Source organism: Echiichthys vipera (genome assembly GCF_963691815.1).
Source record: "Echiichthys vipera genome assembly, chromosome: X".
NCBI lineage: Eukaryota > Metazoa > Chordata > Actinopteri > Perciformes > Trachinidae > Echiichthys > Echiichthys vipera.
Window position 1 is genome coordinate 19690484 of NC_139825.1, and position 14828 is coordinate 19705311.

At 40.6% G+C, this 14828-nt stretch overlaps 1 protein-coding gene across 1 annotated transcript; it reads left to right on the top strand.

The window, feature by feature from the left end:
* Nucleotides 1–1122: 1122 nt before the first annotated feature.
* LOC310966140 (cytochrome c oxidase subunit NDUFA4) lies at nt 1123–9268 on the top strand (the record flags this gene model as incomplete). Its single annotated transcript, XM_083939965.1, has 4 exons — nt 1123–1164; nt 5059–5144; nt 8190–8253; nt 9212–9268. 4 exons carry the CDS (start codon nt 1123–1125, stop codon nt 9266–9268), a joined length of 249 nt encoding a protein of 82 aa, XP_083796091.1.
* Between the last annotated feature and the right edge of the window lie 5560 nt (nt 9269–14828).

The window sequence follows — 14828 nt, forward strand, 5'->3', positions numbered from 1 at the left end:
TCTAGAGGGTAATTCAGGAGATCACCAAAGTAATTGGGATCCATCTTCTGGGGTCATTGACTGTCAAAATAAAACATTTCCCAAAAGTCCATCCAATAGTTGTATGAGAATGTAAGATATTTCAGTCTGAATCAAAGTGGTGGACTGATCGACTGGTGTCCCTTGAGTCGGACACTAGGATGGATAAAAAAAATGCAATCACTTTGCTCAATCCATTTAAGCATGACAGATAGTGAGAACACAATAGGTAGACTAACTTAAGTAAGAAACAGTAATGACCTGTGCATTATCTCACAGCATGGCATTTGGTCTTAATAACATCAGGTTGCAAAGTGCTTTTAAGGAACCTGAAAGGTTTGCAGGTGCTACATCCCCTACTAATCAATTGCCATCATCATGTAGGAACAAAGTTTTCGACCCGAGGGACATATTGGATGCTGCTACTACTTCTTTCCTCTTCATACTTAACAACACACTCTAGTCTAAGTCTAAGTCTAAGATGCTCTGCAAAAGCAGCAATGTTTATTGACCACTGAGGGGTGATTTTAAAGTTTTTAGAGTGATGTCTATCCATAAAAACAATGGCTCGTCATTTTAGAAACGACAATATAACTTGGAACTGTCCATCACAATGGATCTGAGATCTAAACATGAAGCCATTACAGGAGCAAGCTGCACCTCTAGGAGAAAATGTTTGGAAAATGTCAGTCTGTATCTGCTGTGTCAGTAAAAATTTGGTTTTAAGTTCCTGCAGTTTTGTTGTTGTATAACAAAACGCTTTAGGACACAGTGTACCAAATGAGCCTCAGTGGAAACATACAGTGTCCTCAACAGATGTGATTATGAGGATTAGGACTGTCTGACTCTCTCTCCCGCCTTCTCCCTCTTCCCTCTGACCCTCTCATTCATCCAATGGGAGGGAGGGTGAGGGACAGAGCCGAGGGGATTGGCAACAGGTTTTGCTGCACTGGCCAAAGTACTTCATACTTCAGTTAATAAACAGCTCTTTCTTTAATTCGCATGGATACATTCGTCAGACGATAGCCGGCAGTTTACCTTTTTACATAGTTGAGTTTTTATTTGGTAGATTTATTTGCTTTTTCTTTTGGAAGAATAATAAAGATGATTAAGACCATGTTTGAACATGCAAAGAAACATCCTGGGGTAGGTTGTAACATACTTATGCATCTATTGAGCTCTGTGATTAATTCTATGACTAATATCCATCTTTTTTTGTCATATAGTGATGTAGACACAAGGCCTTATATTGGGTATTGGTTTTGCAAATTGTATATTTAGGTAATCAGTTCTGAAATTATTTATTGAAAGACCAAAAACATGCTATATTGTGATGTATTGTATCATTATAGGGATATGAATATAGAAATATGTCAGGATAGAATATTTTTTGCAATATCGCCAAGCCCTGAATGCTCTGAAAGCTAGTAAGTGGACCTTTGAGCTTAGATTTGTGTGTTTCATATGACATTTAAGAAATAATAATTATACATTTTAACCATCTGAATCATACAAAAATGTACTGTGACTGAACATAATGACTTTGTATCATTGGCATGCTAATTTGCTTTATTATCATCATGATAAAACGAAGAAAGAAAGAAAAAGAAAGAAACAAGCTGTTTGTGCTTGTTTTTTTCCTGCTGCCTCAGAGCTGTGCTGAGGGTGACCCAAATTCCTGGATTGACAGGGTTGGTTTGGCAGTGCACCAGAAAAGTAATAAGGGCAGCAACAGTATCGAACCCCAGCGAGTATAAACCACTTCCTATATCGGTCAGGCTCAATGGTAAAATGTGAAACACCCACTGTGGCACGGTATGAAGATATCAGCACTGGGGAGTGGACAGCTCCCAAAACACAGGCATGTCTTGGTTATTCGCTTTGTGTGTGTGTGTGTGTGAGAGAGAGAGAGAGAGAGAGAGAGAGAGAGAGAGAGAGAGAGAGAGAGAGAGATAGAGAGAGAGAGAGAGAGAGAGAGAGAGAGAGAGAGAGAGAGAGAGATCAAAGCTGACCTGCTTCTGTGTGTTTGTGTGTGCGTGGCTGTTGAGTGTCTTTTTCACTTGTGTGTGTACTTTTGCATGTGTGTGTATGCAGTGAAAACTTGATGCGGATGGTAAACTTTTTCTTAAGGGTTAAATTGGGGAAGTTGAACTTGAGAAGTTCATAGTGAACCAACTTGTAGAGAATTAAGCAAACGTAAAACCCATTCGGGGTGAGCTCACTGCACAGTACTTGACTAAGACAGTAGACTACAGCTACAGCTCTGCTAATCAATCATCAATCATCCGATTAATTATTAATTATGATATATTATTATATAATTCAAAAACAAATATCAATAATTGTATTTATTTTTTCATTTATTTAGGACAAAAATCTCAAAAGTCTCACTTTGGGTTTTATGAAATTGATATGTTACTAGTCTGATATCAGACAGAACTGTCAACTAGTTTCACTCTGTTTCCATCTTCAGTCTGAAATTGCTGCACTCCAACTGATTCCATGAGGGAGGGGGATTTGATTTTCCCTAACCAATCACAAGATACTTCTGGCCCCAGCTGCGAACTTCCATTTTAGCGCTATGCCAACTTTACCATGCCCAGCAGCAGAATTCCACGTTAACACGAGATCACGCAAAAATCTTGTTCACGTCACATGTAAATCCATCTTGTCAGGCTCATGGATGATTAAGAGAACTGGATACAGCGTTGAGGTGGAGCATCGCTCAGTGGCGCATGAAGCATTTTCCAATTTCCACGTGTAAAAATACCTGGGTGTGTGGCCAATAAAGCAGGTGTAACAGAGACTTCCCCCGGGCAAGCCGGGTAGCTCCTGTTTAGTGCTCCAGCTAACTTGAATGATTTAATCATCTCCTAGATTTTAAAAATGTTATTGGTGCGAATTAATCAAATTCTGATGTCAATGCGACTCATTTTGCGGGGGGTTGTGACGTTCGAAAAAATGTATCCACAGATTTATAGATGTGCCTTTCGCCATGTCAGGCAATGGTAAAAAGGTATTATTTTGGCCAGAGGTCATCACGTGAGAGACCCAGTTGTTGTAATACCACTGTTCAGCCATTATGACAAATAGGCTTCCAAGTCTGGCGAACTTCCTGGGGCATGGTCAAGCTCCAAGTAATGCATTTGTGTTTTGGCTCTAGGACATCCGGCCAATGAGTGTCCTGTGTGGAGCTACTGGCTACTGAAGGGGGAGGGGAGAGCAGGGCAAGACGACAACAATGGCGCTTAAAGAGGTTAGCTAAAATGCTGCAATGGCAGTCTAGTTTTATAGAGAGTTTTTTTTTTTCATTGAAAGAAGAGAACAGTACAGCTTTTCTCGATGGGAAATGTGTTTTCTCTCGTCTCTTGATTGACTTCGGCAAGCGTTTGTTTGACGTATGGTTCATCCAATCACCTGTCAGGTATGTTTTGAAAGTGCCAGCCCTCTTTCAAACGGTTAACAATGTTCTGTGAAACAAACCATCTGGTCAGTCAGGTTAATGCCAACTTGATTGGGGGTAAAGAAATGATTCCATGTCATGTGGCTCTTCTAAACTTTCCAAAATGTTATTGGACAGAATCAATCTGATTCTGACAGTGAAACAACTCATCAAGTTTGTGATGCTCAAAGCAGTTTATCCACTGTTAAACAGCTAGACAGTAGAGACCATAGACTCCGTAGCAACGGAGTAGACTACAGAGGAGCACAGCTGGGCCTATGACATAAGCACGTTTAACTAACTTGGTTGTGATTGGCAAGTGATTGCTGTCTATGCAAACACCAAGGTAAACACACAGCTTGACAATGACGTTAGTCCAGCCCATGGCGCTGACTGGCTAATCGTTAGTTCCCCTTAGTCACGATGCCAGACAAATCAGTACACTCTGTGGACTGGGCGGATACCAAGGTCTGGACCCAGGCAAATATTTGACTGTTTTCTGATATTAAATATACAAAAACATTAATTTGGAAAATAATCTGCAGACTAGTCTGCAATGAAAATGATAGTAGCAGCCTTATTGAGTATCTTTACAACACTGACCCTGTCTGAAGTCCATGCTCTGACTCTGAGTTGTTAAACAGTTGTGTGCTGAGTGGTTCGAGTGTGAAGCAGAAAGAGAGATATATTCCTCATCTCTACTGCATTTTTTTGGGTAGTGAATATCAAAGTTTTATCATTCTCCTAATCAACAACAAGGCAAGTGGTAGTGCAATCAGACAGAAGACAGATGTCTAGATGCAGCTGAGTAGAGACATCCTTCAGTTCAACCTGATCAAACTGTCATCTCTCTACAGCTTGACTAGATCTGTGTGGGATGAGAACAGCTGTTCGACAGTGGTGTGATTCTCTCCTCCCTCGCTCTCTCATACATAGAGTATCACATAGCAAAGTAGACAGGAAATGTATGGCAGTGTGTAGTGTTGATGAATAGATGCTGTGAGGTGAGAGGATTGACACAGCTAAGCTTTAGGTGTTTAAGATGACATATCACATTATCCCCCTGTCCCCCTAATGTGCTTCCCTATTTTAATTCCTGTCATTGTCACCGCTCAGCACATCAAATACGTGTATCTGTGTGCATGGTGTGCACACGTTCGTCCTTGTGTGTTTGAGCACTCAGACTGTGTGGGTGTGTGTGTGACTACTAGTATATGCATATGCATATGCCTCACTCTCAATTTTTGTCTGTGCTTGTGTGTGTGATACTGTCGCTCAGTCTGACAGGTATAGTGTTGAGGAGGAGAGGCTGGCTCACGTAGAGATGCGGCAGCTCGGTCTCTTACACCGCGTCCTTGCCCGTCTAACCCAAGCTGACAGTGAGCTGCCTCACACATGGCCTGGGCCTCATGCATATGGAGGAGGGCAGGGAGAGGAAAAACAGGAATAACAATTACCTGTGCATGTGTGTACAGTATATGTGTATTTCACACAGGTGCATGTTCAGTGGTACATATCACAGCCAACCACTTGATAGAATATGTTTGTCTACATATTTGTAGTATGGGACTAATGCATTCCTACTCTCCTCTCCTCAGTTAATCCCTCAATTTTTCTTCCTGACTCTGGGCATCTCAGGGGCCACTTTCTACCTGATCCGCCTGGCAAGAGGACCTCATGTCACGTAAGATGGTCGTCTAATCCTTTAGCCATTCTAGTAATCTTCCGACTGGCTTTAGGTACTGTGAGATTTTTACTGATTTTTAGTGTTTCCGTTATTGTCAGCTGAACCCAAATCTTAGGAAAAGAAGAATATAATTAATAGCTCATGACAGCATTAATTGAACTAATTGCTTTCATGAAAAACTTCATCAAGTATAGCAATATGAAAGTTAGACACGTTCCAGATTCTTATTAATAGGAATGTAATGATACTCCGCAAAAATAGTGAATCTGTAATACAAATATGTAACCATTCATATCGGTGAAACATGAAACAAATCGCGATTCTGCTTGTTGACATCTTATGTCACTTGCGTTAGTAGACGATGATGCTGAGATGGCAACGGGTGAAGCAGGCGAAGATCATGGATGAATAACACAAACTGAGGATGCACAAGCCTGTTTTAAATCAGAGGTGTGGCAGCATTTTGACTTGCCTAAGTCTGAAGGTGAGAAGACAACAACAGACCAGACAAAAACAGCGTGCAAATATTGCTCTAGAGTTTTGAACTACACAAACGGGCTCAACCAACATGATGCAGCAACACCACAGTGGGTCAAACCACACTGACAAGCCAATTTGCAGCCCCGCTCACCAAAACGAGTGCAAGAGCCAATGAGATAACGATGTGCATTGATGATTATATATGATGCTATTTTCTGTAGTTGACTATAAAGAATTTCAACCTCTGTCCCTGTGAACAGTTTGACGGCAGGAACATTATGAATACAAAGATATCAGATTCTGCCTGAACATGTAGATATGCTGATTTTCCTTAAAAAAAAAAAAGTAAATTACAAACTAGGAACACAGACCATGCCATGCTCAAGTATTGCTTTTGTTATTTAAAGCTGCAGTCTTTTCATCTAGTTAATTGTATATAAAGTAACTATTAAAGAGTAAGTTAAAACAAAGGTGATTGAGCTCATATGCTCAATCATTATTGTTTTAACTTACTTGCTTGTATTTGCTGCTTTGCCAAGAAATAAGTGTTTCTGTAGCAACTTTCCTGCGTTAACATCCAATGCAGTGTACAGTAGTGGCGCTTTTTACGTCGCTCCCCTTCTCTCTTCGGACCTCCTATCAGTGTAGAGCATGTGAAGGCATCACACCACATAGCACAGGTGAAAGCTAAAAAATCTACTGACGTGGTACGGTCGACAATGTTCGATTTTGAAAGGCACTATGGGAGATGAGATCCCAAAGGTATGCCTGCAATTATATCTTTCGCCAAAGTGGGCGCTAGAAACGACGTACAGTATCTCAAGGCTTACATATTACAACTTTAAAAAAAAACCTAAATATGTTAGAAATAATGTTCAGTTTCAAGGAAATATGCACAAATTTGCAGTTTATACCCTACCTCAGAAATAATCATTCTTTCATTAGTAAGTTCACTTTCATTAGTTCATACGCATAGTGCGCATGCGCGAATGTTGCACGCTGCCTGTTACTGCTCTGGTCTTTGAGTTCGCTTTTTTAAAAACTTTCTTAACTTTTATTCTTCTTTGTTCATTTTGTTTCTTTACTCTAACTTCTGTGAAGTTCTGCCCTCTACAATGAGGTTACTCTTGCTAGTTTTCAAGTTTGTTTTTTTGCTGTTTTTATCAATGCCGCTTCCACCGGGACACACTTACCTTGTTTACTCTGGAGAACAGCCGGCTGGCAAAACAGCCAGACCAGCTCATATTCCACACAAACTCTGTAGAAAAACACACCGGGCTGCAGAGATGGGAAGCAATGTCGGGAAATAGCGGAGGGTCGAGACGGGACGGGCTTATGGAGAGGAGAAGATTTAAGCCGTGTCTCCCCTCTGTTGTTATAGGAAATGTACGGTCTCTCTACAACAAAATGGATGAACTAGCAACGCTAACACGAAGCCAACTGGAGTACCATGAGTGTAGTCTGATGTGTTTCAAGGAGGCATGGCTTGCAAATTAGAACACAACCACATTTCTAATAATGTATTTGCGAGTGGAGTCTTTAGTTTTTAACATGAACACTTAATATGAACTATTCTGATACATAACAATATGATAATATAATTTGATAATTCCAGCTACTTGATTTAATTAGGCTCTATTACAAATGTTGAAAGTGAAACAATTAGATTCCAATAAGTGATTGAAAAAGATTTGGACTTAATTTAGATTTAATCAAATGCAATCATTCTGAACTCTATTGCAATCCAGTTCACCGAATTTGATACTAGAATCAAAACAACACTTTTTAAATGTGTTGAAAAATAGTTTATAACAAAAAGAGCAGGCTGTATTAAACTGTCATATCTCAGAATCTGCACTGAACTCAGGGACTGCGCACATACAGTTAATGTGTACTGTTCGTGTCCCATTTAGGATCAGACAGAACCACTTGTTCCAAGGGTCATCCAAAAAGCCTGACCTCATCACCAGCTGATGATGAATGCTGTGGTCTGTGGCTGCCTCTCTCTCTCTCTCTCTCTCTGAGACTGTCTAGTGTTTGTGGCAATGGAGAGGGGGGGGGGGGCGTTCCCACTCTGACATCAGTCTCCTGGTCTCTTTGTTTGTGCTTTGGTGGCGTGACGTGCGGCCCGATGGGGGAGGAGGGGCTGACAGTTGCAGTAGAGTGCTGTGAAATCCAGACTTTGGTTAATGAAGAGGAGCACTGCCAAGTCACTAGGCTCAGTTCACCTCATCTCATAATCACCTCTGTGTTTTTCTAACTTGTGTCTCCATCCAGCATCTAAGTATTTATCTCATTTTGTCTCTGTCCTTCTGTTCCTCTCTCTTCTTTTTCCTCCCATTTGTTAAACTCTCTTCTCAAAGTCTTCTGTTTTTATCTGCATCTGCTCTTTATATTTGCCTCCATAATGCATGACCTGCTCATCCCTGTCCTCATGTCATGTCTTTTCTCTTCCTTCTTCCTTCTTCCTTCTTCCTTCTTCCTTCTTCCTTCTTCCTTTTTCCTTCTTCCTTCTTCGTCTCCTTACTCTGCATTCCTGGCTGCATCATTCTACATTTGCAGTCTGTGGAACAAGAAGGACAACCCAGAGCCCTGGAACAAACTCGACCCAACCTACCAGTACAAGGTAACCATTCCCACATCACACACTGTATGACTACATGCCTGATCAAACCAGCCATCACGTTTGCCAGAAAACTAATCTCGACTCTAGAATGGCACCGTTTCCTTGAGTCACTGTAAATCTCTAATCTATCATCAACAGTTGAAAAACCTACCAGAATAGATCTGGACCAACCAGTGTTGACAAATGTCAGATAAACAAGGCTGCTTGCTAGCTTTCCTCACATTTGTTCAAACGAAAGGAAAGCAAAGTGTCTTTCAAAAACAAATTAAGGCAGATGGGACCGGGAGCTTTTAGTGGTTGGTAATAATGTGCCTTACCTCTTGAACAAGGCCAGAGCTTCACACAAACTAATGAAAATATTATTAACGCTGACCCCAAATAAGAGCAGAAAAACAACCAAATGACAGATCCCAGAAGAGGAGGTCTAGCTGATGTGTTTTTCAAAGAAAAGAGCGCTTTCTTAGTGTTTCAAGGCTGCGCTGCTTTCCAGTGGAATGCAAGTCCCTGCAGACAAAAAGGTCAGGACATGGCATGTTTAATTCTCGATCGCAAGGCAAAGGTCTCACATCGAAATTCCACTGAAGTCCAAACAATGATCGTAATGAGGAGGAGAAGTGGGGAAGAGGAGGAAAGGGAGCAGGGAGGAGCTGAGGGTTTTAACGGCAGACCAATCCAGAAAAATACACTGCGAGAAAGTAATTACTGCCAGAATACACATGCATGGAGTATTCAAACCGTTGTCCTGCAGCGCTCAGTAAGACAAAATCTGGAAAGTAAATGAACTAAAAAGCATCATGGTAAGTAAGTGTGTTTTGGTGAGTGTAAGTCTATGTTTGCACTTTTCACTAGAGAGAAAAAAACATTCACTCCTACCCCCCCATGCATTTTCCTTAAGACAGCACTGATTAGTTTAATTTAAGCAAAACAGATTTAAATGTATTCCTCCTGCCTTACACAGTTTGTGGCCATCAAAACAGACTACAAGAACTTGAAGAAAGAGGGCCCTGACTTCTAAAGGTCCTCCAGGCAAGTTTGGCAGGACCTCATGCTTTCGCTTCAGTGATACAAAGCGTCTTCCTGAAGACTTCCTGAAGACTTCCTGAAGACTTCCTGAGTCTCACCTCTACAACAGCTCTGATTGACCAACTATTAATATTATTACAACTTACAAAAACTATTAAAGATTACATGAGACAGAAGGCTGGTTCTTCAGTGCATGATTAATATGGTTGTATCCTATGATTTACATGCTGTGAATTCATCAGAAAATATTTCGATTTGGCTGATGAGACTTTGTAGATGATAATAAATCTTACATATACATATAGTCTGCTTGGAACAATGATGTGTGTCTAATATGTTGTTTTCCCTGCAAAAAAGTAGAATCTAGAGAATCTATGATTGAACAAATTGTGTTAAATTCAAAATTTTCCTGCTTGAAATTGAGCTGGCAGCGGCAAGTTTCTACATCCAGGAATATATGCTAATATTTTTAGGCACTGGCCCTGTGGGCCACCCTAAATTTTGTACTTTTTCAGTGGCCCAAAGGTAAAGTTATGTAAAATAATTCAGACATTGAAATTAACGTAACTTGACACAACCTACATTTAAATGTAAAACTCAGCATCAAGAGCTTGCAAGAACTCCTTATCGGCAATCCCTACACAGCCTTTTCCTTGTCAATGTATGGTCTCTGGCAAACAAAATGAATTAAGTTCAGCTGCAGATCAATCAATCAATCAATCAATCAATCAATCAATCAATCAATCAACCAATCAATCAATCAATCAATCAATTATACTTTATTCATCCTGGAGGGGAAATTCAGGATCGCCACTCAATTCATGAACTGCAACTTGTTTCAGGATGGCTAAAAAGCGTGGCCTGTGCTATTATTGCATCTGCATATGGTATGTAGATTGATGCATGTACTGTAAGGTGGAACCAACTGACCAAAATGCAAATGCCAAGTCACACCCATGACATTAAGTGAAGTCAGTCACTATGGTGAGTGCAAATGAAACAACGTACTGTAGTTTGAAGACCTGCAGGCTCAACAGCTACAACAGCAACGCAGAGAGAGTTGTATATAAGATGAGGACAGTATGTTGCCGATGTGCCACCGCTGTAGGGGATGTGAATGGAAACAAATCAAACATGCTAACACACATTCAACAGCATCACCCAACTCCTTCGACTTCTAAAATCCCATTGGCGGGATATGTTATCCCCTGCAGCACTCTATAAGGACCTGTTTTGAACAATTTTTGGCACAACTCCTCATCTCTACAAGCGCATCTTTCTGGCTCAACTCCCTTGGATGAGAAATGCAGACATGGTACCTAAAGTTACGAAACCCATTAAAGAAAGTATCTAAAAGTTATACAAGAGCATATGAAACATGATTATTTGATATTATCAACATAACAATAATCCACCCCTCATAGGTTAAAGTCTTGGACACTTCAGCTACAGTAGGCCCTATGGTTTATGACAATCTCCCGGCTCACTAAGCCACCCTACTGCTACACTAATGTGACGTTGCCATGCATACCATGAATCACCAATATTTCTGGTTAACTGTGTTAATGAATTCATACGTGCTCTATGAAACCAAAATCTTGCTTTTAATTTCCAAGGGAAAAAACATTATTTACTGAGCTCATCGCATCACAAACCCAGCACTGCTGGGACAAGTGAGTCACACATGCTCACATGCTGAAGTCACACATGCTCACATGGTGAGATATGAAGTTGCAGATGAAGAGGACCAAAATAGAAATCAATCATGAGAGACGAGTGTTCGTGTGGGTCACAGAGCTCTTTCAAATCAGTTTTCAGTCCCAGAAAGATGCAGTCCAAGGAGACAAATCACTGAACTGTTTGATCACTGCTCGTCTGTGAAAACCAACCAGGAAAATGACAGACTCTGAATCAGTATTTTCTCCAAATATGTCTCCTGCTGGCATACTTCTCCCATGTTGGAGAGTTCATTGAATGATGAATGTTTGTGTCAGTTTGTGTCTGTATGTGTGAGTGTGTGTTTATGTGTGTGTGTGTGTGTGTGTGTGTGTGTGTGTGTGTGTGTGTGTGTGTGTGTGTGTGTGTGTGTGTGTGTGTGTGTGCGCGTGTTTGTGTGTGTGTGTGTGTGTTTGTGTGTGTGTGTGTGTGTGAGTGTGTGTCTGTGAGTGTGTGTCTATGTGTGTGTGTGTGTGTGTGTGTGTGTGTGTGTGTGTGTGTGTGTGTGTGTGTGTGTTTGTGTGTGTGTGTGTGTGTGTGTGTGTGTGTGTGTGTGTGCGTGCGCTTTCTCACTCACACTCTCACTCACAGTATCACTGGACACCAGACAACAACATAAAATCCCCCACTAATGGCACACAAACTGTCTCAATGCCAGACCCCCGGGCTCTCCTAATACACTCCTTAATAGACAATCTATGTTTCAGACCCCGCATGGGCCCATTTATGTGTGCATCTGTATGTGAGTGTGTCTGCTCCTTTTAAACAGCAATATGCTTCCTGCAACAGTGTGGTGACCTGCTCAGTGGGTATTGTCTGTAGCTTGGTGGGGATTTGTGTGTGTGTTTGTGTGTGTGTGTATGTGTGCGTTTGTGTCAGATGCACAAAACCTGCTGACAGGTAATCAGCCAGGCCGCAGCATCACATTGGGGCATAATCACAAGGTCTCTCTCACACACACACACACACACACACACACACACACACACACACACACACAGACACACACACACACACACACACACACACACACACACACACACACACACACACACACACACACACACACACACACACACAAAGAAGGGACAGTTTTTATACAACCTGAGCAGCTTCATAGGTCGCTGCGATCACATTGTCTCAATGTGTTACTATCAGTATAAAACTTTAAAGCCGAGGATGACGCACATCAGCGGCTCACCGTCAATCAGTTGACCAATTAGGATGGAGATGTAGAATATGGTAAGATTATATTTCTTAAGGTGGAACTCTTTTATTTCAATGCCATCCATAGTTTTCCACATTTATTTTGCAACAATTCAAATGTGTTTATAAATCACCATCTGAACACACCATCCCTTCTCAAATGTCTGTCCTAAGCTTTCTTTATCTAATAACATGTTTTTCTTTCCTGCCTTTTAGTAATTTCATACATACTACTGAAAAAATAGGACAATAAAGCTAAATTACAACATGCATGTGGCTTCAACAGTTAGCGTCTCTGTCAATAAACCCACAGTCTATTTCCAAAACAGCAAACATTAAAGAAGACATGCAATCCAAATCAGGTCTCAGTGGGAAACAAAATATGGATGTGTGTGATTAAGATCTCAGTTTTACAAACACAGGTTGTGTTTGTCATTTTCCTACGTCAGAGGTTGAGAACACTTTCTCAGATAACTTGAACACTCGTCAGTGAGAGGGAGGGAGATTTAGAGAGACCATCTCCTCCTCGATTACTTCCTCTCTGACTAGCAAGAGTAGATATTTTTAGATGAGGATTAATTTTAATGGGTGAGATAAGAAGTGAGTCTTGGGTGGAGGAGGGATGAATAAATAAGTAAATAGGACATGCCGCAAAACAGGAGGTAGCAGCGGCGGCATTGGGGTAGTGTGGCTGTTGTTTGTAGGCCCTGGGCAGATCCACTGATCCAATGGAGATAGTGAGGCCTTTCATCCTTTAATGTTACTTCCCCGAGGTGGAACATCACAATCAAAGAGCAAACTGGTGATTTGCAAAATATTGTGTGTAGGATTTAGTGATATCTAGTGGTCAGGTCGCAGATTTCAAACAAATGAACTTCTCCTGTTGACCAAGTTTGTAGGAGAACTCCGGTGGTTGACGTGAAAACGTGAACAGCCAGTGTTTGGTTAGTCTATTCTGAGAAAGCAACTGTCTTCTACTCAGGAATGTAGATGACAGTCTGTAAAATTATAATTTCAAGTGCCACCGTTTCCCAACCAAACAGCATATTACAGTGGTGTTCAGACTCAAATAATAGAACAGTTGCATTGATGGTAAGACCTATTTTCCACATAGAAAAGTGATCAGGTATCAGTAAGGGAATTGACAAGAATCATACCGATATGCAGAACTGATGGCAGCATTAGTATCAAAAAAATCTTATGATTTCCCATGTCTAGAAACTACAGTATATTAATTTATCAATTACACGAAACAATGGCAAGAATACGTTCTTGTACTTCCAGATTGTTTTAATTGATATGTAATTTTAGGATAAAAGTATTCATTATTTAATTTACTCCTTTACTCGTCTCATCTGACGTTTCACAACCAAATATTTTTTTCGGGTCGGTCTGGAGAGAATTCATGGTCGAGCTTCCTTCCATGAAATTGAACATAATAACTGTGTCTTTGATGTGAGGCATCTGCTAGTTTAAGAGGCTACTTTTAGTGTTAATTAACAACACAAATGATTCTGTAGTTGTTACATAAAATAAACATTTATGAATTAATTAATTAATTAATTAATAATGAAAGATCAGAACATTTCTGTTGCTGCAGCCTGTTGGTGACATGGTATATTCCAGTCTTTCTGTGTGATAGGAATACTGCTTTCTTAAAGTCATTCTATTGAGAATTGATATAAGTATGCAGAGCTGACCAATGCAGATCGCTAAACCACAACACAGGCGAGCCACCTGTAAACACAGCTGCAGAGAGAAAACAGACAACAGCACATCTCGCTAAAAATATGACAATGTACAAGGTAACATCCTGCCTATATGAATTTCTAAATATGCCAGCAGCATGTTTATAATATACAGCATGAGAATAGCTCAAGCTGTGTGAAAAGCAGGACAAAGAACTATGCTGCATTGGCAGTCTTGTTCCTGAAATCCCTCACAGCTTCGGGAGCGAAAAGATTTTTCATAAAGTTAGATGAGGTGAGGAAAAAAAAACAGGTTTCAATTATTGGCTCCCTGCTGCAGGTTTACTGCAGGTGTGTTACTTAAGGTTGAAGTAAAAGAAAACACACACACACACACACACACACACACACACACACACACACACACACACACACACACACACACACACACACACACACACACACACACACACACACACACACACACACACACACACACACACATACACACACACACACACCTCTCAACCTGAGTGTTATTAATCCAGTAATAGTACCTTTTTGTCAATAATGCCGTTTTTTCATAATTATGATAAAAAGACCTCAATAAATAAAACCCCACACCATTCCACAAAGTAAATCCAAACATGCAACAACATGTAATTAAAGAAGTGAAAAAAAACAGACCATTTCACAGCGGCATTTGGACTTTGGTCATATCTATCTATCTAATCACAGGTGTTAATAATGACATTAACGATGGCTCCATGCTATTCAGCTATGACAGTGAGACAGCATGATCAACACCAGGATACTGAAGAATGAAGCAGGACACAGGGGTTTTGCTGCTATAGCCTTCAATAGTCTGGTAGGACCAGAAGGTTATTGTAGCTAATAATGTTACATTTAAGTTGGTCTGGTTGTACATTACAGTCCTGGGAT